The 25,527-nt window shown below is 37.0% G+C and overlaps 3 protein-coding genes across 4 annotated transcripts; all 3 read right to left on the bottom strand.

Moving 5' to 3' along the window:
• Positions 1 to 3,390: 3,390 nt before the first annotated feature.
• On the bottom strand, positions 3,391 to 8,391 carry LOC140853990 (uncharacterized). Its single transcript, XM_073249110.1, has 2 exons — positions 7,362 to 8,391; positions 3,391 to 3,488 (listed from the first exon to the last, which is right to left on the bottom strand). The coding sequence occupies exons 1-2, from the start codon at positions 8,389 to 8,391 to the stop codon at positions 3,391 to 3,393; spliced, it is 1,128 nt and encodes a 375-aa protein (XP_073105211.1).
• A 5,699-nt stretch (positions 8,392 to 14,090) lies between these two features.
• On the bottom strand, positions 14,091 to 15,082 carry LOC105058403 (PLAT domain-containing protein 3). Its single transcript, XM_073249370.1, has 2 exons — positions 14,819 to 15,082; positions 14,091 to 14,731 (listed from the first exon to the last, which is right to left on the bottom strand). Exons 1-2 carry the CDS (start codon positions 14,912 to 14,914, stop codon positions 14,246 to 14,248), a joined length of 582 nt encoding a protein of 193 aa, XP_073105471.1. The 5' UTR covers positions 14,915 to 15,082; the 3' UTR covers positions 14,091 to 14,245.
• Positions 15,083 to 18,171: 3,089 nt separating this feature from the next.
• On the bottom strand, positions 18,172 to 23,557 carry LOC105058527 (uncharacterized). Of its 2 annotated transcripts, XM_019855006.3 has the most exons (3): positions 21,131 to 23,557; positions 19,148 to 19,292; positions 18,172 to 19,079 (listed from the first exon to the last, which is right to left on the bottom strand). In XM_019855006.3, the coding sequence occupies exon 1, from the start codon at positions 23,540 to 23,542 to the stop codon at positions 21,314 to 21,316; it is 2,229 nt and encodes a 742-aa protein (XP_019710565.2). In that variant the 5' UTR covers positions 23,543 to 23,557; the 3' UTR covers positions 18,172 to 19,079; positions 19,148 to 19,292; positions 21,131 to 21,313. The 2 variants fall into 2 exon arrangements, with proteins under 2 accessions (XP_019710565.2, XP_029124285.1); XM_029268452.2 differs by having other exon boundaries at positions 18,172 to 19,292.
• Between the last annotated feature and the right edge of the window lie 1,970 nt (positions 23,558 to 25,527).

Raw genomic sequence — 25,527 nt, 5'->3', positions numbered from 1 at the left:
AATATCATGTAACAAGTTGATCAACGTCAGACATCAATAAGATGTCACTTACATTTATCAAAAATTGATAAAACTATCACTGAAATACTCAAAAAGACCTCCAATAATCATTGTTCAGCCATCCGATGAAACCGAACATGTATTTATCGTACAAGTACCAGTGAGAGATGTTCAAGCCTGCTCGTCAAAAAAAAAAGAAAAAAAAAAAAAAAAAAAAAAAGAGAGATGTACAACAAGCCTACGGGCTAGCTCCTATTTGGTTAACAGAAAAACAGTATAGAAAATCCACAACTGCTAAACCAATTCATGATGGATTTTATTCAGCTAAAGCTATTATCATAACTATATAGATAAATAGAAAACACATTACCGTTGTTGATTAATTGATGAAACTAATGCTCATATGTTCAATTGATGGACCATTTGGTTGGTTGGATCAACCTAACACCTTTTGTTTTAGATTTGTTCCTAATTCAATCTTAACACAAAATATCTACAATTTTAAATCTGAGAGTTTCAAACCCGAATTACCATAGAAAGATGAAGGGAATTGACAATTGAGATTATATGACAATCTATGCTTTTGCTAAGAAAAGTACCAGCACAAAAGAAAATCGAAAAAAAATGAGGCAACAAGTATTCTTGAGCATGTACTTAATTGATCATGCGAAAAAAGTCCGAGACTACGATATGAGTCAAGACTAAAGTAAGGATTGTGATATAAAGCAGTGGCGATCATAACCATTGACGTAGAACGAGAAAATGTCGTGAGTGGGATGCCCACCAAACATGGGAACATTGAGGGAGATATATTCATAAGGAATTGGCTTATTTTTCTCAGAATAAGGACAACATAAGAATGATGTTTGCTTGTGAGAGCGGTTGAATTCATATTAAGCACCTTGTTTAAACGTGTGTAGAGGTTAGTCATAAAGCTAAGGCACTCATATTTTCCAATACATGATGTGTAAGGGGGTGATTTGAGAAGCGATATAATGTTCACCACAAAAAGGGTGTGCAATTATGAAAGGTGTAATGTGATTGAGAGCATGGAGAGAATGCCCTCCCCACTAATATTCCTTTGGTCGATAGCTAGCAGCTTTGTTGGGGAACCTTCTCAATCGCTACTTTTAGGCCCTTAGAACATGCAAAGGTTTGGAATGGCTATTTTATTATTTCTCTCCTACAACCTTTTGCTTATATTTTCATTTGGTTTTTAAATTTGGAGACCGATATTTTATGCTCTCGGAAAAGTGCAATTGGGCCAGAAAGACTCATTTGGGCCAAGCCTGATGGCGAAGTTTGGGTCGGGTTAGGTGATCCTGATCTTAACCCTAATTCTCATCACTACATTGTCTGGTCTACGCTTTCTGAACAGCAAATGTGACAGTTCAATTTTGTTTAGTCATTTCCTTTTTTTATTTATTATCAATTATGGACATCCTCAATCTGATCAATAGGTCTCATCGCTACAAAATGGGCTTTATGTGTGCCTAAACTATTCAAATCAAATTAATTGTATTAGACTATGAAGAACTGTGCCATAACCATTTTGGATCATGCTGGTATATTGCTAATCTATGCCTATTTTTGGCCTCATTGTTTGCACTAACTGCACCAAATGTAGCTACATTGGACCAAACTATACTGACCTGTGCCACCTAAACTGAGTGGTAATTTGTGCCTCGCTAATCTAGACCTGTATTACATACCTCTGGTTAAGCCTTGTGACAAACTTCACAGGATCCGAGTAGGCCTTTCAATTCCATGAGGGGTGTAGGCCGGAGGTCACAATTCAATAGTTTGGCGGCTCAATCCAGCCATGACTGCTTGTTTACTTGAAATGTCACGTCCCAAATTCGAGACATAATACGGTCATGCTACCGAGGGATAGACCCACGATAACACGAAGCCAAAATTCATCTTCTTAAATATAATAACAAGTGTATCACAAATAAATATAATAATAAAGTTCAATTCAAATATTTAATTAAACCAAACTAGTTCAGAGCATCTAAATCCAAAGATGAAATAATCCAAGCCTTAAAATTCATAATGACTACAATCCATAAACATAAACTGAATTTCTAGTGCAAAATTTTCAAGTTTGCTTTGCTGATCCCAAGTCTGGATTCTCTTTCCATCAGTCCTAGCCTTATTTCTCTGTACATGAAAAAGAAAATAAAAAAAATATGAGCTACACCAGCTCAGTAAGTAGACTTTCGCTTCCTTACCGGATCAAGCATAAGTTTTCTATGATAATGCATCATTTAGCAAATAACAATTATTATAAAAATAAATATTTCATAGAGCATATAATAAAATAAGTTATAAGCTCATCATGCATGCATAAATCATGTACATTTCACAATTATGAATCGTAAATCATTTTCATCATGTATTCATGTCATGTTTCAAAATATTGCTCACAGATATTCGTGCTAAGGTCACTATTATATCCGTGACAGGATCATATTTCTTAATCGATAGAGTTCTTAATTCATGTGCCAACTTTATACCCGCTGGCAGGACCATGTTTCATGTGGATGCTAGCTCCGGATGTCGACCTTTCCGAAGGGATTCATTCATAGCCATCTGAGAGCCTTTGAAATCATTATATCTTTCTTAAAGCATACATATACATAGATGAAAAAATAATAAAATTCATGCTTCATAATCATGCTATTTTCATAAGACATATTCATGAAATCAATGCTCATAATAAAATATACTTTTTCATATCACATATATCGATCCTTATTTTATGAAAAATTATGATTTCATCAATAGCAATTCTTTACATAAAAATATGATCATTTAAAAATAAATAAGGAGCATAAGATCCACTTATCTCGATAGTCCTGGACCTTTTAATCTTCCTTAAAAGAATCGGACAGTCCTATTTAAAATATTAAATCATCAATAAATTTTATTTCATATATTTAATAAAATTACATAATATAAGGAAATGATCGATTTGATGATCAGTCCAATAAATCTCTCCCTTCGGCTCTAAACTGATTTAAGGTCATAGATCCCTAGGAGTGGAGAAGATGGCCTAATAGGAGATTCATAAGGCTTTTTAGAGAGAGAAAAATTTTAGACAGAAAAAATAAAGAGAGAAAGTAGAGAGAGAAAGAGTCTAATTTTAGAGAGAGAAAGACTTTAGAGAGGGATGAAAGAAACTTCTTTCATATGTATTATTATTATTATTATTTTTTTTATTATTATCATTATTATATAAATATATATTTTTTTTCTTTTCTTTTTCTTTTTCCTTTTCTTTTCTTTTTCTTTTTCTTTTCTTTTTTTCCTTTTCTTTTCTTTTTCCCGTGGTCTTCTTTGGCCGAAACAGGGAACCTAAAGGTCCCTGTACCTTAGACCGATCATTCACGATCGTACCTTATCTGGCGGTGGCCGGCGGTAAGGGACGACCTTCCCCTGAGTTCGGAGAGGCCAGAGCCGGCGGTCGGTGTGACCGTCGGTGCCTTAAAAACCAGAAAAAGGAAGAGGCCAAACAGGGCTTCCCTTTTCCGACGAAATTCGACGACTCCTGTTGCCGGCAGTCATGCCCACCGGCACGGAAAAGAAGGGAGAGAAGGGAGGAAGAGGAGGAGGAACTTACCACAGCCTCCGATGACCTCCACCGACGTGAAATCGCGGCGAGCACGAGTCGAGGGGCCGCGACTTTAATCGAAAAAATCGGAGAAGAACTCCGGCGATCATCGGTGACTGATGTGTCTACTCTTAGAGGAGAGGAGAGGGGTTCTTATAGAGCTCGTCCTAGGGTCTTTTAATGGCCCTAGGACTTCGATTCCTGATCGGAACCGGGGAAGGGGGAGACTCCGATCGGGAGTCTTCCTCCCTATTTTTTTTCTTTAAGTGGGCTTAGTGGGCTTTTGGCCCATCGGGCCGGGTTATCACATTCTACCCCCTAAAAAAAAATTTCGTCCTCGAAATTTAACATACCTTCATTTTCAAATAAGTGTGGATATCTCGTCTTCATATCATCTTTGAGCTCCCATGTGGCCTCTCTCTCTTCATGATTACTCCAATGAATCTTTCCATACGGAATGATACACCGTCTTAGAACTTGCTCTTTTCGATCAATAATTTGGAGAAAAAATTCTTCATAGGTTGATCTTCGTGAACTTGCAATGGCTCATATTTTATCACACTATTTGGATCAGGTACAAACTTTCTCAGTAGTGAAACATGAAAGACATTGTGCACTTTGGATAAATCTGGTGGTAAGGCTAGTTCGTAAGTAACATCTCCTACTCGATTTAAAATTTCAAAAGGTCCAATATATCGCGGACTCAGCTTGCCATGTCTCCCAAACCTCATGACACCCTTAGTAGGTGATACTTTTAGAAAAACATAATCACCGATCTGAAATTCTAATTCTCTTCTTTTTCTATCTGCCTAACTCTTCTGTCTATCCTGTGCTGCCTTGAGTCTTCTCTTGATTAGATAAATTTTATCTCTAGCATCTTGAACTAACTCGGGACCTATTAATTTTTTTTCACCTACTTCATCCCAATACAGAGGGGATCTACACTTTCTTCCATATAGGGCTTCATAGGGTGCCATCCGGATACTAGAATGAAAACTGTTGTTATATGCAAATTCAATCAATGTCACATGATTATCCCAATGTCCTCTGAAATCAAAAGCATAAGCTCTTAACATGTCCTCAAGAGTTTGAATTGTCCTTTCAGATTGGCCATCGGTCTGGGGATGGAATGCAGTACTAAACCTCAATTCTGTCTCCAAAGCATCTTGAAAACTTTTTCAAAATCTAGATACGAATCATGGATCTCGATCAGACACAATACTTATTGGAACACCGTGCAGGTGTACAATTCCATCAATATACATCTGGGCTAAGTTATCAAGTGGAGTGCCAACTCGAAAAGGTAGAAAGTGAGCTGATTTAGTAAGCCGATCAACAATCACCCACACTGCATCATTTTTTCTTATTGTCCTTGAAAGTCCAGTAACGAAATCCATCATGATATGCTCTCATTTTCATTCTGATATCTCTAATAGTCTTAGCAAACCAGCAGGTCTTTGATGTTCGGCTTTCACTTGCTGGCATACCAAGCATTGAGATACAAACCGAGCTATCTCCTGCTTCATTCCATTCCACCAGAAGAGTTATTTTAAATCTCTATACATCTTTGTACTACCGGGATGAAAGGAGAAACGAGATTTATGGGCTTCTTCCAAATTATTTTTTTAAGTTCAGGATCTCCTGGTATACATAATCTGTTTCCAAAATAAAGAGTTCCATTTGTATGTAGCCTAAACTCAGTTCGTAGCCCTTTCTCCATATCCTTCTTAAACTGACATAAATGAATATTACTTTGTTGGACCGCTTTTATCTGTTCGATCAATGTTGGTTGTACCATTAAATTTGCTAACACATTCTTAACATCAGTACAAGTCACTTCAATTTGTAAATCTTCAAGATCCCTCAGAATTTGTTGCTGAAAGGATAGCAGAGTCATCACATTCGCTGAAGACTTCCTACTAAGTGTATTTGCCACCACATTGGCTTTTTAGGATGATATTTAATATTTAGATCATAATCTTTTAATAGTTCAAGCCACCTTCTTTGCCTTATGTTCAGCTTTTTTTGAGTAAATAAGTATTTTAAGCTTTTATGATCAGTAAAGATTTCACATGATTCTCCATATAAATAGTATCGCCAAATCTTCAAAGCAAAAATAATAGCTGCTAACTCCAAATCATGTGTCGGATAATTCTGCTCATAGACTTTTAGTTGTCGAGAAGCATAAGCTCTGACCTTATCGTTCTGCATCAACACAACTTAATCCCTTCTTGGAAGCATCACTATAAATGACAAATCCTCCCTTATTAGATGGTAAAGTAAGAACTGGGGCAGATATCAATCGTTGCTTCAGATCTTGCAAACTCTGCTCACATTCACTGCTCCATTCAAATTTTATTCATTTCTGAGTTAAGCGAGTTAGAGAAATTGCAATTTGAGAAAATCCCTCGATGAATCTTCTATAATAACCAGCCAAGCCTAAGAAGCTTCTAATTTCCATCACATTAGTTGGACGAGGCCAATTCACTACGGCTTCTATCTTTTTTGGATCGACTGAGATTCCTTCCTTAGATATTACATGGCCGAAGAAGACAACACTATCCAACCAGAACTCACACTTGTTAAGCTTGGCGAAGAGCTTCTCTTTTCTCAAGGTCTGAAACACGATCCTCAAATGTCTCTCATGTTTCTCTATATTTTTAGAATAAACTAGGATATCATCAATAAAAATAACAACGAATTGATCCAGATACGGTTTGAAAATCTTGTTCATCATATCCATAAAAGCAGCCGATGCATTGGTTAGTCCAAAAGATATTACTAAAAATTCATAATGGCCATACCTAGTTCTAAATGCAGTCTTAGGTACATCTTCATCTCTAATTCTTAGTTGATGATAGCCTGATCGTAAGCCAATTTTGGAGAAAACTTGTGCACCCTGAAGTTGATCAAATAAGTCATCTATTCGAGGAAGAGGATATTTATTCTTTATGGTTACCTTGTTCAACTCCCGATAGTCAATGCATAAACGCATACTCCCATCTTTCTTTTTCACAAATAACACAGGAGCTCCCCAGGGTGATGTACTTGGTTGGACAAACTTTTTATTCAAAAGTTCTTGTAGTTGATCCTTTAATTCTCATAATTCTACAAGAGCCATCCGATAAGGAGATTTTGATATAGGTCCGATTTCTGGGGTGATATCAATTTTAAATTCAACCTCACGCTCTGGGGGCAGTCCGGGTAGTTCATCTGAAAAAATATCAAAAAATTTCTTGACAATTGGGATATCATCCAACTTTATTTTTTCCTTCTCGACGTCTACTACATGGGCCAAAAATGTTTTGCATCCTTTCCTTAAAGCTTTTCTTGCGTTCATGATTGAGATAATACCCAAAGATTGTTTGGGTTCCGTATTAGGAACTTCGTCTTGAAAGAAAAATTACGGTTCATCTGAAATTTGAAATACCACTCTTTTTTCAAAACAATCAATATGTGCATGGTACGAAGATAACCAGTTCATCCTAAGAATAACGTCAAAATCATACATATTTAGCTGAATCAAATCTGCTGCTAATTCTTTTTTTTTCTATTTGGATTATACAATTCTTAAAAATAATGTTAGCAACAATAATATTTTTAAAAGGTGTGCTAATATATAATGGTTCATTTAGTTTTTCAGGCACACAATTCAAAGAAGTAGCAAACTTGAGAGATATAAAAGAGTGAGAAGAGTCAGAATCGAATAACACACGAGCATGAATAGAATTGACTGGGATAATACCTGTCACCACTTGATCATTTGTATTGGCCTCCTGCTGGTTTAAAGTAAATACTCGTGCATTTCCTTTCTGTTTTTGATCAACTGGTTTGTTAGGTCTAAAGTCATCTCTTTTTCTATTTGGGCAATCACGAGCTATATGTCCTTTCTCACCACATAAGAAGCATGCTCCTATCCTCTTGAGACAAGGTCCATTGTGATTTTTTTCACAGTAAGAGCAGGATGAAGATTCTTTCTTCTTATCAGAGTTATTATTTTTGAAATTTTTCTGTTGATCCTTTAGATTTTCTGCTGATCTCGGTCTCTTCTTATCTCCTCTTTCTAGATCTGCTCTTTTCAATTCAGACTCCATTTTCAAAGCTCGCTCCAGTACATCCTTGTAGTTATTGAAAATATGAGAAGACAGACAGGATCGAATTCCATATCTTAGATCTTGTTCGAATCTGTTAGCTTTACTTCTTTCGAACTCCATAAGCTGGGGGCAGAAGCGGCCTAGCTCATTAAATTTGTTAGCATATTCTAACACCGTCATATCATCCTTTTGCTTTAAGGCTAGAAACTCATTTTCTTTTACCAATCTCATTGTCCCCGGAACGTACTGATCATAAAATATCTCTTTGAATTTTTTCCAAGTGAGTTGATCATCATTATTTTCATAGGCAGCTTTTATTGCAGTCCACCAAAACTCGACATTCCCTTTTAACATAGGAACGGCTAATCGGACTTTCACATTCTCAGGGTATTGCAGGGCATCAAACATCTTTTCCATCTTTCGAATCCATGTCTCTGCAGCCATAGGATCAGATCCACCCTCAAATAGAGGTGGGTTGAGCCTTCTGAATCTCTCATAGTATGACTCCATAGATAATGTCAGTCGAGGAGCAGTTTGTGCCTGTTGCTGGATAAGCTGAGCCACCACTTGACATACACCAACAATGTCCACCTGAGTGGCCGGTGCGTTAGGAGCCCGCTCAACTGGTTGATTGGCAGTTCCCCGCGACGTCAATCTTGCTCCTCTTGTCCTAGCAGCCATATTTGCCAAGGTCTCGCCCTCCCTATCGCTCATCGCTTCCTATTCAAATGCCAACATTATTACATTATTTTATAATAGAGTTGCAGTACAATTAATAATTTAAGTCAGAGTCTAACTATGCGTAACCTAACTACCCACTGTTAGGTTTTAAGTTCTACCCTTGATTAAACCTATTGCTCTGATACCATAAAATGTCACACCTCAAATCCAGGACATAACACGGCCATGCTACCGAGGGATGGACCCACGATAACACGAAGCCAAAATTCATCTTCTTAAATATAATAACAGGTGTATCACAAATAAATGTAATAATAAAGTTCAATTCAAATATTTAATTAAACTAAAACTGGTTTAGAGCATCTAAATCCAAAGATGAAATAATCCAAGTCTTAAAATTCATAATGACTACAATCCATAAACATAAACTGAATTTCTAGTGCAAAATTTCCAAACTTGCTTTGCTGATCTCCAAGCCTGAATTTTCTTTCCATCAGTCCTAGCCTTATTTCTCTGTACATGAAAAAGAAAACAAAAAGAATATGAGCTACACCAACTCAGTAAGTAGACTTCCGCTTCCTTACCGGATCAAGCATAAGTTTTCTATGATAATGCATCATTTAGCAAATAACAATTATTGTAAAAATAAATATTTCATAAAGCATATAATAAAACAAGTTATAAGCTCATCATGCATGCATAAATCATGTATATTTCATAATTATAAATTGTAAATCATTTTCATCATGTATTCATGTCATGTTTCAAAACATTGCTCACAGATATTCGTGCTAAGGTCACTATTTTACCCATGATAGGACCATGTTTCTTAATCGACAGAGTTCTTAATTCATGTGCCAACTTTATACCCACTGGCAAGGCCATGTTTCGTATGGATACTAGCTCCAGATGTCGACCTTCCCGAAGGGATTCATTCATAGCCATCTGAGAGCCTTAGAAATCATTATATCTTTTTCTTAAAGCATACATATATATAGATGGAAAAACAATGAAATTCATGCTTCATAATCATGCTATTTTCATAAGACATATTTATGAAATCAATGCTCATTATAAAATATACTTTTTCATATCACATATGCCGATCCTTATTTTATGAAAAATTATGATTTCATTAATAGCAATTCTTTACATAAAAATATGATCATTTAAAAATAAATAAGGAGCATAAGATCCACTTACCTCGATCGTCCTGGACCTTTTAATCTTTCTTAAAAGAATCGGACAGTCCTATTTAAAATATTAAATCATCAATAAATTTTATTTCATATATTTAATAAAATTATATAATATAAGAAAATGATCGATTTGATGATCAGTCCAATAAATCTCTTCCTACGACTCTAAACCGATTTAAGGTCATAGATCCTTAGGAGTGGAGAAGATGGCCTAATAGGAGATTCATAGGGCTTCTTAGAGAGAGAAAATTTTTAGAGAGAGAAAGTAGAGAGAGAAAGAGTTCAATTCTAGAGAGAGAAAGATTTTAGAGAGGGATGAGAGAAACTTCTTTCATGTGTATTATTATTATTATTTTTTATTATTATTATCATTATTATATAAATATATATTTTTCTTTTCTTTTCTTTTTTTTTCCTTTTCTTTTTTTTTCTTTTTCTTTTCTTTTTTCCTTTTCTTTTCTTTTTCCCGTGGCCTTCTTTGGCCGAAACAGGGGACCTAGAGATCTCCGTACCTTAAACCGATCGTTCACGACCGTACCTTGCTCAGCGGTGGCCGGCGGCAAGGGACGACCTTCCTCCGAGTTTGAAGAGGCCAGAGCCGATGGTCAGCATGACCGTCGGCGCCTTAAAAACCAGGAAAAGGGAGAGGCCGAACAGGGCTTCCCTTTTCCAACGAAATCCAGCGACTCCTGTCGCCGGCAGTCATGCCCACCGGCATGGACAAAAAGGGAGAGAAGGGAGGAAGAGGAAGAGGAGGAGGGACTTACCACAGCCTCCGATGACCCCCATCGGCATGAAATCGCAGCGAGCACGAGTCGAGGGGCCGCAGCTTCAATCGGGAAAATCGGAGAAGAACTCCGGCGATCGTCGGTGACTGATGTGTCTACTCTTAGAGGAGAGGAGGGGGGTTTTTATAGAGCTCGTCCTAGGGTCTTTTAATGGCCCTAGGACTCCGATTCCTGATCGGAATCGGAGAAGGGAAAGACTCCGATCGAGAGTCTTCCTCCCTATTTTTTTTTTCCTTAAGTGGGCTTAGCGGGCTTTTGGCCCATCGATCTGGGTTATCACATGAAAACAATTGCTTATCCACAATTCTACAAACCATCTTTAAGATTTGTTTAAGTCGATATTGCTTGACGTTCCTCCTTGACTTTCTCCATTGATCAAACATGGTCAGCCATTGGAATTATAAATGCATGGATAGTTGCATGCATGATATATATTAGCAATGTCATACCTAAAGCCGCTTGCCGCCAATCCCTATACTTTTTGATTGCTTCCATGGATGATTATTGCCTTACTTTTTGATTGCTTCCATGGATGATTATTGCCTCCTTCCTAGTATTGACCTAAAGAAAATATAGAAACAAGACGCATGACTAAGAGATCTGTTTGGTATAGAAGCAACAATAACGTGATACCATAATATCTTTATCCCGTATAATTAACATGACTAGAGTTATTTGATGGCATTGGAATGAAAGGTGGTTCTTTGGACCGTTAAAATGCATGGATGATACTTGGAACCCTATGGAAACCACAAAGGACTCCTTTCTTTTGTAGGAAGTGGAGAAGGGAAATGGCAATCTTGAAAAGTAGAGGAGAGTCTCCTTATTTGGTTGGAGGTCCAAGAGAAGAGAGAATGTAAAAAACTCTATCCATCACAAGTACATGCATAGATATGAGTGTTAGGACTTTCTATGGAATGTAAATTGGTGATTTTTTTTTCAAAAATATTTTTTTAATATTATCTTTAAAATATTAATATGATATTATATTAATACTATACTAATACTTATATTAATAAATTTATATATATTAATATTTCTATAAATATAATATTAATATCTATATTAATAAATTTATTATATTATATTATATATATATATCAATATAAATATTATACTAATATTTATATAGAGTTTGAGAGCAAAAAGTATGGTCTTATATAAATTGAGGGTATAATAAGTATTTTATATATTTTTTTCAAAAAGATGGATGTTTAACCAAATATAAATTATTTAGAAATAAATTACTTTTTCATGATCAATCAAATATACTAAAACTATATTTTTAGGCATTATATTTGCAGAAAGTAACTTTTCAAGAAAAAATTTTTTTCTCACAAATCAAATGAGTCCTAAGGTATCGCTTAGGGGGTGAAATAAAAAGAAAGGCATGAAAAAAGAAGGTGGTAACATCTTTAACCACCTGTGCCCCTTTAGGTCTATCAAAAAGATAAAGAACAGAAGTGAAAAGCATGGGTAACTAAAGATTCATTTTTTTGTTGGTAAATATCATAAAAAAATTGATCAACTTTCTCATTGACTAGTTTACCTATGTTTGCATACTTCTCTAGGTAGATAAATTACTTTCCTGTAGATAGAAGTTATCCATGAAATGAGAAGAAAGTCTTGTCCATGTGGGATATGGGTAAATCATTTTTCCATCAACTAAAAAATAATATTTTTATTTCATTCCTAATATATCCTTAACCTTATAATAATAATATAATAATATATAATACCATCTTATATATAATATAATTTTATTATTATTTGATAATAATATTTAATTATTTTAATATAATATATTATAATAATAATATAATATTTTTTATTATAATATCTTATTTTATTATTATAATATCATATCAATATCTTATATTATTTTAAAATATATTAATATTATAGACTATATTAAAATATATTTCATTTTATTATATATAATATAATTTATTATATTATATTATATTATATATAACAATATATATTTATGAATATATTATATAATATTTATATTATAATATATAAATATAATATATTATAATCTAAAATATTATACTATATTATTATATATAATAAAGAGTATTATAGAAAATATAGATAGATCTTAGCAATTTATCCTGAAAACTAGTAACGAAAAAGAACATAGATAACAGATTTCGGAGTAAAATTTTTTTATGTACAAAAAAAATAAGGATACATTATTTTTCTATCTAAATATTGTCTGAAAATTATTTATTTTTAAAAAATAGATTTCTAAATAAGTTTTTTATTCTGAAAAGAAGGGGCCCTAAAGAAAAAGGAGGTTAAAGTGCCTGTAGCATAGCAACTAGTTTTTGCATTAGATGGATCAAACCATTCTGTCTCCAGTTCGGATCATATTGATGTAAATAGGCCCCATTGCATTCTTTAGCCCGAGGGAATATGAGAAGTCATAGCGAGGCACTATGTTGGGCTTGGTAACCATTGGAGGGCCGCATATAAATTAAGAATCTATTGTTTGATTGGGACTGAGGTCAGGCCCATTGCTCTTCTTGAGTTCATTCTATTACCACACAATAACTGAATCAGAGATATGCCTTTTTTTTTTTTTCCTTTGTTGGGTGATTTATGTCGTGCAACTTGCCTAGATGATGATTTCCAGCCTTCATATGCGATTCTTTCCCCAGTTTGGTAGAATATCTTAAGCCTGGGATAGGGCAGAACGGAGGAACAAAAAATGTTTTAAGACGGTCAGATAATGAAGGATGCCTTTGTTTAACCATTTTGCCACAATACAAAATTTATGCTATCTTGAAGGCATAGATGGGTGAGAAGCAAGTGGTATTTAGTAGGATTTCAAATCTTTGATGGTGCATGCCAGTGCAAGGGCTGTATAGTTCCAAATAGTCATCATATCATCTATCTTAGAGATGAACAGCTCTCTCTTTACTTCTAAAATATAAATTGGAGAGATTCAATGAGATATACGAGACGTCATGAAATCAAAAAGAGTCATTCATCTCCGATATGGTTGCTATCTAAGGTGCACGTAGATGATTCTGACTCATCAAGTATGATCAAATAAAAATAAAATTAAAAAAATATGAGAAAAGTAAGTTAACCCTTCACTTATCCCATTTTACCCCACAACCAAACAACTGCTAGAGAAATTTTTTGTGCACCGCATACGGCGTGAAACGTACGTACCGTATATGTTGATTGACTCAAAGTCGGACAGCGGTGCAGAAAAAAAAAAAAAATCTGACTCCGTCTTTGAGTCAATCACCACGTGCGGTGTGCATGTTCGCGCACCACAGGCGGTGCACAAAAAATTTCTCACAACTGCTAAGCTTGGTTGATTGGGCTGAACTAAAATAAAGGATTAGATTGACAGAGGTGGGTTAAGCCAAGGACTTTGGCCCCAGACATCGTGAGTTGCGACATATCAAACCGTACCACCAACACCCCTTTGCGCGTTTCCCATCGAGAACAGAGTTTCCCAGGCATCATACGGCTCCCACTTGATCACACACCCACGCGTCTTATTTGCCTGGATATGGGTTATTATGCTACCAGTAGCATGATGAGCATACGGAGACCTCCATCGCCCCAACAGCCCAGATCATCCCCTGACCATAAACATCACCGATCAACTAATCCTCGATCACTAGACCAGTGCAAGGACCATCGCACCAACGACCCAGATCATCCCTCCAATTAGGAAAAAGAACAATTAAGACAGGATCAGCTCTTAGCCATTTAGTTATTTTTTTGGTGAAATCTTAGTCATTTGTTCATCAAACGGCAGGTACGCACTAATTGCAATTATTAAAACCATCGGAGCCAGTAAAAAGTAGTAACACAGCCAACCAAAACCCAGAGAAGCACTCACGCCTCGTGCATCACGTGCCGGCCCGTCCGATCGCGGATCTTGGCCTTCTCCTCGGCGTGGGAGCAGTAGTCGCGGGCGGCGTAAAGCTGGTAGGGCGGGGTGTCGTCGGCGAGCCACTGCTCGACGGTGAACAGCTGCTGGGCGCACCCCATGTGGGGACCGGTGGTCGTGACCTCCACGTAGTTGCAGTACCACCCGTGGTGGGACCCGGTGCCATCTGAGGTCAGATTCATCCAGCACGGTGGGGTCTCAAGGCACGGTCCCCGGCCGCTGAAAATGTCGAGGTTGCCCCTCTCGAAGTAGTGGTGGCCGACCTCCATGATGCCACCCCAGGACTTGATGTCCGTGATCGCGAAGCCCGAGCTGTTGGTTCCGGCGAGGGCGAGGCTGATCACCGAGCCCGTGCCCCCCTTCCAGATGGAACCCGTCCTGATGTACACTGTATACACGCACTGGTTCACATCATTATCGCCGATCACGGCCTGTTAACAAGAGAAGAAAGTGTTAGGAGGGTGGGATGGCAAATAGATGGGGAAGGAAGGGGGGCTTTGGAGGAAGAAAAGGCTTACATTTATAGTGATGGGAGTGGAGGAATGGGAGATGATGGCTAAGGAGGGGAAGAAGAGGAAGAGAAGGATGGCACCTTTGTTGGCCGCAGGGATCATCTTTCGTCTTTGTGATGGGCATGAAGAGAGAGAGAGAGGATGGGAGATGGGATGAGGCGAGGAGGACTAGGGGTGGATTAATAAGGATTTTGAGCAGGCAAGGGCCTCCGTATTGCATGCACCAGGTGCAATTGGACCGCGTCAAATCCAACGGAGGATAACATCTAATATATATATATATATATATATATATATATATATATATATATTAAAATAGAGACATATCAACAGGATGGCCTCTGTTTGACATTGAATTTTTAGAAAAAAAAGAGAGAAAAACCTGGATGCCTAACCACCCTGTTTACGTGCTTCGTCTAAACATCTCTATTCGCCGGCTCTCAAACACCCCGCTTCACCTAAGCCTCCCTGCTCGTTTGCTCTCAAACAATATTTACAGTTGCCCTCTCCATCCCAGATGATATCGGTTCGCTCCATCATGGATGCATCTCCATTGAGAAAATACCATTGATTAAGCTTTCTTGTTCAGGTTCATTCGTTTCATGCCTTCCACCTGATTGAGACTCGGGAGCAGCCATAGCGGAAGCAAAAAATAAGGACGGCTCAAGAAGCTCCAGTCAAATGCAGTAGATGGATCAACTGAGGCCATTTTGAAAAGAAAGGAGGCATTGATGATATAAAAAACGAAAGCCGCAACAGTGGAGTAGAGCATGAGAACTAGTGGCGTCCATGGATCCAAAAATAAGAAGACGAGGAAGAAAGAATTGGACTCGGGAGATAAGAAAGTCCGATAAGCTTTTTTTGGGAAATGTGATGCCAGTGCAGTGATAGACCAGTGAGAAAAAATTTATTTGAAGATATTTATGAAATTTTAATTATATATTGACCCTTGGACCTTCCATGAAAGATGATCAGCCGATTCAATTTTTTATTATATAATGATAATTGTTCATATATATATAATATGATTTTTGAATTCAAAAAAATATTATTTATAAAAAATAAAATTCAAGAAAATGAGATATGGTGTCATAATGAATGCTGAAAATGTTCTACTATCGAAAGATCGTAAATTATTATAATAATCTAAAATATCTAATTCAATATTTAATACTCAATTTTTTCAAAATAATTTTACTGTAATTTTATGAGTATGATGGAATTCTTGATCTTCTTTTTTTTTTTTTTCTGAAATTTTATCCCTTCTGTAATCACGTTTTGCGGTAAATTAATTGGTAATGTTGGAATAACATTGGAGAATTAACTTAAAATATGATTTTTGAATTTAAAAAAATATTATTTACAAACAATAGAATTTAAGAAAATAAGATATGGTGTCATAATAAGTGCTGAAATATTCTACTATCGAAAGATTGTAAATTGTTATAATATTTAATATGATATTTAAGAAGAAAAATAAAAATTAAATTCAAAAAGATGAATTTAGTCGTAACTTGTACTTTGTTATAAAAATAATTTTTTAGTGAGGATCCTAAATTATAAGGATTTTTGGTTTTGGACCATTCGACAACACATTTACTTGATGAAATACTATATCATTTTATGTGGAGTTGTGAGTCTCTCGAACCTTTTCAAGCCTTTGCAGATGTCCATCTCCTCCTCACTCTGCTACCTTCCACCGTCTCCTTCCTCTTCATCATCACTAGCATTGAATTTTTTCCTTCAATCTCTTTCAAATCGGATCTTCATAAGACAAATAAAATTAAATATTATTTTAATTATAAGGTTTAGATTTAATTAATGATATCACAATAAGATATGGATGGTACTATACAGCTGGTCAAGTTTGTCAAAAAAAAATGAGATGCACTTAGATAGATTCTGATGTAATCGATGCAATATAGAGCCTAAATATGTAATACCAAAATTTGTTTCATATTTGGTACTATGAATTTACTAATAAAATATAAATATATATTTTAGATTATAAAAAAATTATATATTAGATATTTTAATATCACATCTCTTACTCATATTCATTATAATTTTTTATTTATTAATTATAATAAATTTTAATTTGATTCTATTCTTTCCTGCTCTTTAGATACATATTACAATTTCATGTGGAGGATTATACCAATTTGCATTATTTGTTAATGAATACAATCTTAAAGAAAAAAGATTAAGCTACACTATTTTTAAAATAATTTCGAATGATGAATGTAACGAATTAGAAGGCAAGAGAAATCGAAAAAAATCTATTGTGAGTGATGTATTTTTATTCTTTTACGTATGAATGATTATATTAATATATTTTATTTTAATAATTGATAACTAAATATTTTTTTGCACATTGAAGTAGATGAGGATGAAATTTTTGTTATTGATAGACTATGAAAAAAAAATATGTATTGAATACAAATAAATGGCTATACTCTATTTAATGATGATGATTTCAAAATAATTGATACCGAAAATATTGATTCAAAAAATAATTTCTCTATCAGTAAAAGATATAAATAATTATGTTGCTTATTATTATGTTGTTTAAACAATTTGACTTTATGTTTCTATTTAGAATATTTGATACTATCTATGATGTCTTTTATATTATATTAATTTTTTAATTTATAAACATATTATTTTAAGAAATAATTACAATCATGCGGGGTTCTAAGCTAATTAGATAATACATATGAACCCCAGTGTTAAGTGGCTGTATAAGAATGACACATCTATTATCAAAAGAAGACTACCAAATATACTTTGTCCAGCTGCCGTATAATACCATGATAATCTCAAAATTATGCCATATAAGGCTATCTGTTAAAATATTCATATAGATCTGTTTTCAAATTTCTTTATTAATATTAGAGTTTTAATGTTTTTCATTTTTTGGGAGAAGCATTTTTATTTGAACAGAGCAGAGCCATCCATGCTTCCTTTCTTTCGCATCTTAAATATCCAATATGAACCATTTGCTTTAACCAATACATCGCAGCTTACCCAAAAAAAAAAAAAGAACCAATGCATCGCATAATTCCAACGCAACTGAACAAGAATTCACATGACATAAGTGAGGTTTTGCATTTTGTCAACATTATTTTTTAAGACACGTTTTAGCAAAGTTATGAAGCAACAGGATCGTCTAAACTTTTAACGTAAGTGATCTAATTTTATCAATGAGATATTATAAGCCAGATTTAAATAGAATAAAAGTAGATACAATGTGCACAAAGATGTGAATTTTTAAGCAAATATCTAAGTTTAATAACATGTATTGGAAGATCAGTCAAATGACCATTATCACGCATGAATGATGTCCCCTCTCTTAAGCATGTGGATCAAACCATATTAACAGATCTCATTCAAGAAGTTTATTCTATGAATTACATTCTATATGATTGGACTATGCACACTTGATTATTCATCACTTAGAGCACTGGGACAAATTTAGATGATGATGATGATAACAACATAGCAACACTTAGAGTGCAGGCCAGAAGTCCAATCAAAAGTTTCTTTTGGTACAAAAGGAGGCAACAAACCTGGAATTAAGTCTGGTCATTAAGAGAATCCATAAGCATCAGCTCTCAACAGTTGGGCCAAAATAAACTTTTCCCAAGTTACATCAGCAAGCTGAGGTGCCGAGGCCAGCTAATCAGCTACCGGGTTACCTTCCCAGTCAATATGAGTAGCCTTGAAAGCTCATAGTGCTTCCTTCATCCAGAAAAATCTCTTAAGAGAAGATTAAACCGAGGCCCACTAACATTTAAACCCTTAATCCATTATATCACGGTAACTAAATCCACCTTTAACATTAAATCACCTTCCAACCAAACTTGAGTACCTCTAAATTTAAATATTCCCATACACAGGCCCTCCCATGCAGTCGCCAATTCAGCAAATGAGACTGTACAAGGGGATTCTCTTGCTGACACTGTAGAGTGCACAGCCCAAATAATCTCTGGTAATAAGCGCTGGCTACAGATCCATCAAAGTTAACCTTGAACGTACCAAGGGGAGGGGACAACCAAGCAATATTAATACCATCCAAATTAAAGAGGCATCCGGTGCCACAGTTACTTCAGTGTCTTGATTGCGTGTTCAAGGAGCAATGTACAGAGATCATCTTACTACATCACCAGGGGAGGAGACCTTCCTTTGAAACAGTCTCTCATTCCTCGATTTCCAGGTGAACCGGCCAGCACGCAATCAGAGACTTCATCCCTCTCTCTCCTTGGGGCTGAGATAGAAAGTTAATTAGCATAGGTAAAGGAGGCAAAAGACTCCAGGCCGAATAAGTTTTCAAACCTTCCCAACGTTGCCTGCCAAAATTGCAACCGGCCATAACCTGGTTGCGGTCCTCCTCACAATCTGGGCACAGGTCACATGCTTGCATTTCAGCACTTTGAGTTCCATGTCCATGAAGAACAGGGAGGACAGAGAAGAACATAGCCTGTATTTACAATAGAAAAGGTATAATCAGCTGACACAAGGAGAAGCTGACCCTATGCAAACATCCTCTAAGACATGACTTACAAGAACAGGTAATATGACAATCTTGAAGCAATGATTGATAACCATGTTAGCAACCTAATTTGCAGACATCAAACTACCTCAACTCATATTGCTAGTTACAGAAAACCAACCTACACCCTTTAGCTCTGGGTTGATACTTGATCGGGACAAAATATTCATATAACCCATACCAAATGATCGGAGAAGATTTGGTAGTGAGTTCACACATTTAACATTAATGAAATGAATAATTTTAAACAACTATGTGTTGATTTAAAAGCAATACACATCTTTGTCATGCCTGAACTGAGTTTTTTTTTCTTACTTCGGGAATGCTAAAAAGTAAAAGAAGAAGAGATGCGCACATATGCATATAAAAATGATAAAAGAATATAAGTTCAAATAGCATATTTATCACCAAACGTTATGCAATATATCTGAGACTTTTAGCATATAACAGTTAGATAATATTAAAAGTAAATCAAAAATTCCGTATGGTTTTGCTTGATTTATCACAAGGCTGATTCAGTCATTTTTCCAACTAAAAACTGCAAAATGGTTCCACAGATAAATGCTGAATAACCTTTAAAAAAATGACTATTTGAAATTCGAAAATATAAAAAATTTATTCCTAAAACTGTCTTTCTAATTAAAATTTTAAAAATAATCATTTCTGAACTTCCTATCCAAAATTGTTGAAAATCATAGTGTCCAACTTTGTGCTGAAGACTAAACTAAGACGATTTGCAAAATAATAATATATATGTAATTAGTCAAATCCATTGCATAATATACAATGAACGCTAGAAGGATCCCATATGTTAAAAGCATACGACCAAAGCAAATCATCTGGCTGTGATGGTAGATCTGTTTCATTATTCTCTGGATTCTGACAAAGTATATAGGCATTTTTGCAATCACAGAACTTCTTTGCAGAATTATATCTATGCTATGATAAAAGGCACAAGTTGGGGTCAATGGGTTTTCTATTTTCTCTAATGACGAAATAATTAAACAACATGCTGAAACATTACTATATTTAGATTATTTTAATGGGTATAATTTCAACAAATGCTCCCCAATTATCTTAAATCCAATAAACATACTCCAACCACCCCCCACCCCCCAAACCCACAATCCCTGAGTCTCTCCTTTCATCAGATCTCACGCAAACTACCGCTCCTTTGCTACTAGAAAAACAAAAAGACTCATATAGTAGTATATTTTCCTTAAAAAATGATTTACATACTCGACAACACCATTAGATGTCACATTGTTGCATCTCTGTCCACATCATGGTCTTGAACCAAGAAAACAGATCTTCTTGACAATATCCGTAGGTGTTTCAAGTGGTCCATCTGAGCTATCATCACATATCTTATCCAATCAAACCAAAAAAAGTGAAATTCTTAAGTTCCTATTATAATTTACTCAATATATAATTACCACCTCTATATCAGAACAAGCATGGTTCTAAACATGCCTGGAGTTATTTCTTATCGATGAGTTCCAGCATGCCCATTGGGCTTAGAACAGCGGGGTCCAAGCCTCAACATATGCGCACGCATATTATAACACAAATTAAATCTAATGGCAAATGGTACCACTCTTATTTTAGCAATATAAAGTATGCAGAAGCAAAAGTGTTAATGAATCAATTTTAAATGCAAACAAGTTATGGTAGCAGTGCAACATCAAATAAAATAGCTGAAAATTAATGATTTGCATCTTAGGACATAGAACTAAAATTAAAAAGTGCAAATTCAAAATCCGAACCTGAGTTTTGGCAGCATTGGATGAGGAACAAGACTGGCTTTAATCATTGCCCAAGAATGCGCCAGCTGCCTTCAATTATGAATTCTGAAAGACTCATGTTCAAACAGCAAATTACAGATGATGGTGCCATATGATTCTCCATAAGATCTAATTCTAGCCATCATATGGACCAAGTTCATCCTTTCACCCACCATTTGGCAGGAGTCCATCCTTGGCCATCTCAGTCAGGGCATTAAACACAGCCTCCATATTGCCATCCCTGTGATTAACTTCAACAAGTACCTTTGAAGTTTCAGCATCTGTAAGCATACAACCTGCCAATAGTGTCTGAATAACATGATTCATCTCCTCATCCATCCCCTCATCAGAAAGACCTTTAATTAGTGAAATAGTGCTTATTGCATTAGGAACAAAACCAGCCAGTATCATTTCCTTGTACAAGTCAAGTGCCTTCTGCACGTTTCCACCTCTACAGTGTCCATGAATCAAGACACTATAAACAACCTCATTAGGCTTCCACTTCCTCTCTAGTATTGATTCAAATACCTTATCGGCTTCATTCATCAATCCTTTCATACAAAAACCCTTTAAAAGGGACACCACACTCTTGAATTCTCCCTTGTCGCAACAATCCATCAGCACATCATATGCAATATTATCTGGAATAGACTCCTCATAATATAGCCTAAAAAGCAGCCTTTTTGCTTCCTTTGTACGAGCCACTTTTCTAAAGCCATTTATGAGCACATTATAGGTCACGACATCAGGAAGGATCCCTTTCTTTATCATCTCATCATGAAGAAGAAGAGCTTTCTTTATATCCCCTTCTTTGCAATGGCCATCAATCAGTGTTGTGTAGGTGAACTCATCAGGATGTAAACCCAAATTCAACATCTTCTCAAAAAGCTCATGAGCATTGTCCAGTCTCCTCACCTCACAGAGACCCCTAATAAGCGAAGAATACGTAATGGCATCAGGCAGCACACCCTTTGCAACCATCTCTTGATTCCACTGAAATGCCATCTCCAACTCCCCATTCTTGCAGTATCCACTTAGTAACGTACTATAAGTGACTACATCAGGCACCAACCCATCTCCCTCCATTTCTCGAATGATCTCCAAGGCTTCATCCATTCTTCCCAAAGTACAATATCCATTAATAAGAGCATTATAACTCACGACAGATGGCAAAATCCCACTTTCTTTCATCTCCTTCATGAGCAAGAGAGCATCATCCAAGAACCCCTTTTTAGCAAAACCATCAATCAAAGTTGTGAAAGTAATCTCATTAAGCTGAAGCCCTCTCTCCCTCATCTGTTTGGCAAACTCCATTGCTCTTGCCAAGTTGCCTGCCTTACACATTGCACTAATTAGAGAAGTATATGTCACAACATTAGGTGCCACCCCTTTCTGAGCCATCTCGGCGTGCAAGACGAGAGCTTTATGAACATCCCCTTCCCGGCAATACCCATTCACCAATGTGTTATAAGTAATAGCATCAGGAGCAAATCCCTCTCTCGCCATTTCGTCGACCAGTTTGCCCGTCTCCTTCACCCGGCCCTCCCGGCACAACCCATTAATAATCGCGTTATAAGTAACCACATTTGGCTGCACTCCCTTTTCGTGCATTGTTTTCAGCAGCCCAAACGCACTGTCGACCTTCCCCGACTTGCAGTGCCCATCAATGAGAGTGTTGTACGTGACGACATTTGGCGAACACCCGGCGTGCTCCATCTCGGTCAGCAGAACTAGCCCCCGATCCAGTACGCCCCAAGAGCAAAACCCACGGATCAAGATGTTGTAGGAGTAGACGTTCAAGGATACCCCAGACCGGGAGATGTCGGCGAGGAATTCTTCGATGGTGTTGCGGGGGGTCCGGCTGGAGCGGAACATGGCGTCAAGGATGGAGTTGTAGGAGAGGGTGGCGGGGGCAAAGCCCGCGCCTTTGGTGAGGGAAAGGGCGGACAGAGCATCGGGAACGCGTCCCAGAGAGGCGTAAGACTTGATGAGGAGGTCGAAGGCGGCGGAAGGGGAGGGGGAAGGGGGGAGGAAGGGTAGGGCGGCGGCGACGGAGTGGATGACGGGGGGCGGGGGGGAGTGGGAAGCAAGGCTGCGGGCGAGGGAAAGGGCGGAGGGGAAGAGGCGGAAGCGGGAGAGGAGGAGGAGGGCGAGTGATTGGGAACGTAGGGAAGCGGAGAAGAAGGGGAGCGGGGAGGCCCAGCGCAGGAACGCAAGGGTGAGGGAGCGGTGGGGCTGGGCAAGGAGGAGGGCCTCCGCAGCGGCCTCTGGTGTGAACGAGGCAGCCAGGGAATCGAGGCGACGGCGGTGCCTGAGGAGCGCAAGGGCTTTCTCGGCAAGGAGGCGGGGGTGGGGGGCGGCGGCGGCCGCCGGTGGGTGGGTTAGGGGGCCCATGCTGACGAGAGGGAGCAGGGGAGACCAACCATTTCCCTTCGTGCGATGTAAACGTTGCGCCGGCAATATGATCCTAAAATAAGGACGTCCTCATATTTATTTTATGCAGATTTATTCCGCATAGAACTAACTCATGCGGAACTGCTTAGGGTGCCCGGCACAAACCCGGGAGCTAACCCGTAACCGGGACGTGGTATATTTTCACCCGGACACGTTTCGCCCTGCACAAGTCAGGCAGTGACATGGTATCACGCACGAATATCGTGTACGCATGTCCTCACATAAAATGTTATGCGGACTTTTTTTGCATAGAGATTTTATGCATTCGTCCGCACATGAGGTTTCATCCATGCGTCATTACCAGCCGCATAAAAATTACATGCACCTTTTCCGCACGTGACCATTGTGCAAACCTGTTTTCTTTTTTTTGAAAAAAAAAAATTGCGTTAACCTGGACGATGGGGCGACGCTCGCAGGGCTTCCATAGTTCTATTTCCCGCAACTCGATTAAATCAAGTGGATAACGATAGAGATACCGTACGCGGAAAGGAGCTATTTTTGAGCGGTCTAATAAACTAATAGTGAGCTTGGAATGGTTATGCGGTCACTATGCTGAATAACTTTGCTGAAAAATTACCTGGTGATACTGATATTTATTGGAACATTCAGTTACTTATAGACCTAAATTTTATTTATACGCAGAGGGAAAATCAAGACACGTTTTTATAAGTGTCTTAGTAGAAAGTTCACATAAAGACTACAATGGACCTATAGACTTTATGTGAAAGGTTGAAAAGAAAAATTATTTGTGAATGCCTAATTTGATATCTAATTGTTGAAAAATTTAAAAAATATAAATTTCATATCATGAACATAGAATAGTTCTAAAATCAATATAGATATATGAAAGAAAGTTATTGTTAGATTCTTGATTAAATCTTAGGTTATTTATCAATTTTTAACTTCAAAATTCATCCAGAGATTGCAAATCATATGCGACCTCCATATAAAAAGTCGGAAAAAAGAATTATTTCGGACAATCTACTTCAGTTTCCAAAGATACAAATCTCACGTAATGAAGTATCTTTGCTATGGTGTATTTTAAAATGTATAAGATAAAGTTTTGAATGTTGTTGTGCTTTTGATTTTAAAATGGACCATGCATGGTGTTTTCTATTGTCACCGGCTATAGCTTGTTGTAAACTTTCCAACTCAAATTACAACTCCAAAAACTTTCGAACCCACGTACTATTTCCAAATTTATTATCTACCGAACACGACTAGATTCTTGAAAGACTTGGAGAGCAGCCCAGTCTCAGGTAAGATCCGTTTAGTTTTATCCGATAAGCAGCACGATCATGCTAGCTCCCAAGTTTCCACCCCACCCCAACCAGATGGAAGGGAAGAAAAAGGCATCACAAAGCCCCGCTTGCCTTCGAAACTTTTGTGCAACAATTTTATCTATTTTATAGTCATATTTTTTTTTTTATCTATTTTATAGTCACATCATTTGATTCAGTTCAAGAGAAAAAGTGTCGATAGTTGTCAGCAAGCACTGCACTGGCACCATGGTTTAGGAGGCACCACACGCAAGATTGGGTCACGTGTCTCTCATGTATCGAAGTGGGGGGCAACTTAATATTGGTGGGTGGTTCTATCCGCAGGCTAGAATAGAACCCAAGTTATTGATTTCTCTGACTTCACCTTCAACGCATGGGACGCGCGGCTTTTTGTTTTGTAAACTTGAGGGACGGTTGGTACAAGACGAGGTTAAACCAGACCTATGAACTTGATCAGAACAAGCTTGAGTTCTGTGAGACTTGAATCCGTGTTTTCAATTGATCTAAGCATTTTCTTAGCTCTATGTCCATACCCATGTATCATACCACTGACCTTTGTACGTCTAATTTGCTACCACAAAATTTTTTTCAGCTGCATCAATGTCGTCTATTGAAGTGTTCCAATGAGATTCAAGATGAAGATCA

This window comes from Elaeis guineensis, chromosome 15 (genome assembly GCF_000442705.2).
Source record: "Elaeis guineensis isolate ETL-2024a chromosome 15, EG11, whole genome shotgun sequence".
Taxonomy (NCBI): Eukaryota; Viridiplantae; Streptophyta; class Magnoliopsida; order Arecales; family Arecaceae; genus Elaeis; species Elaeis guineensis.
Note: the sequence above shows the minus strand (reverse complement) of the source record. Positions and strands in the feature narration are given on the sequence as shown.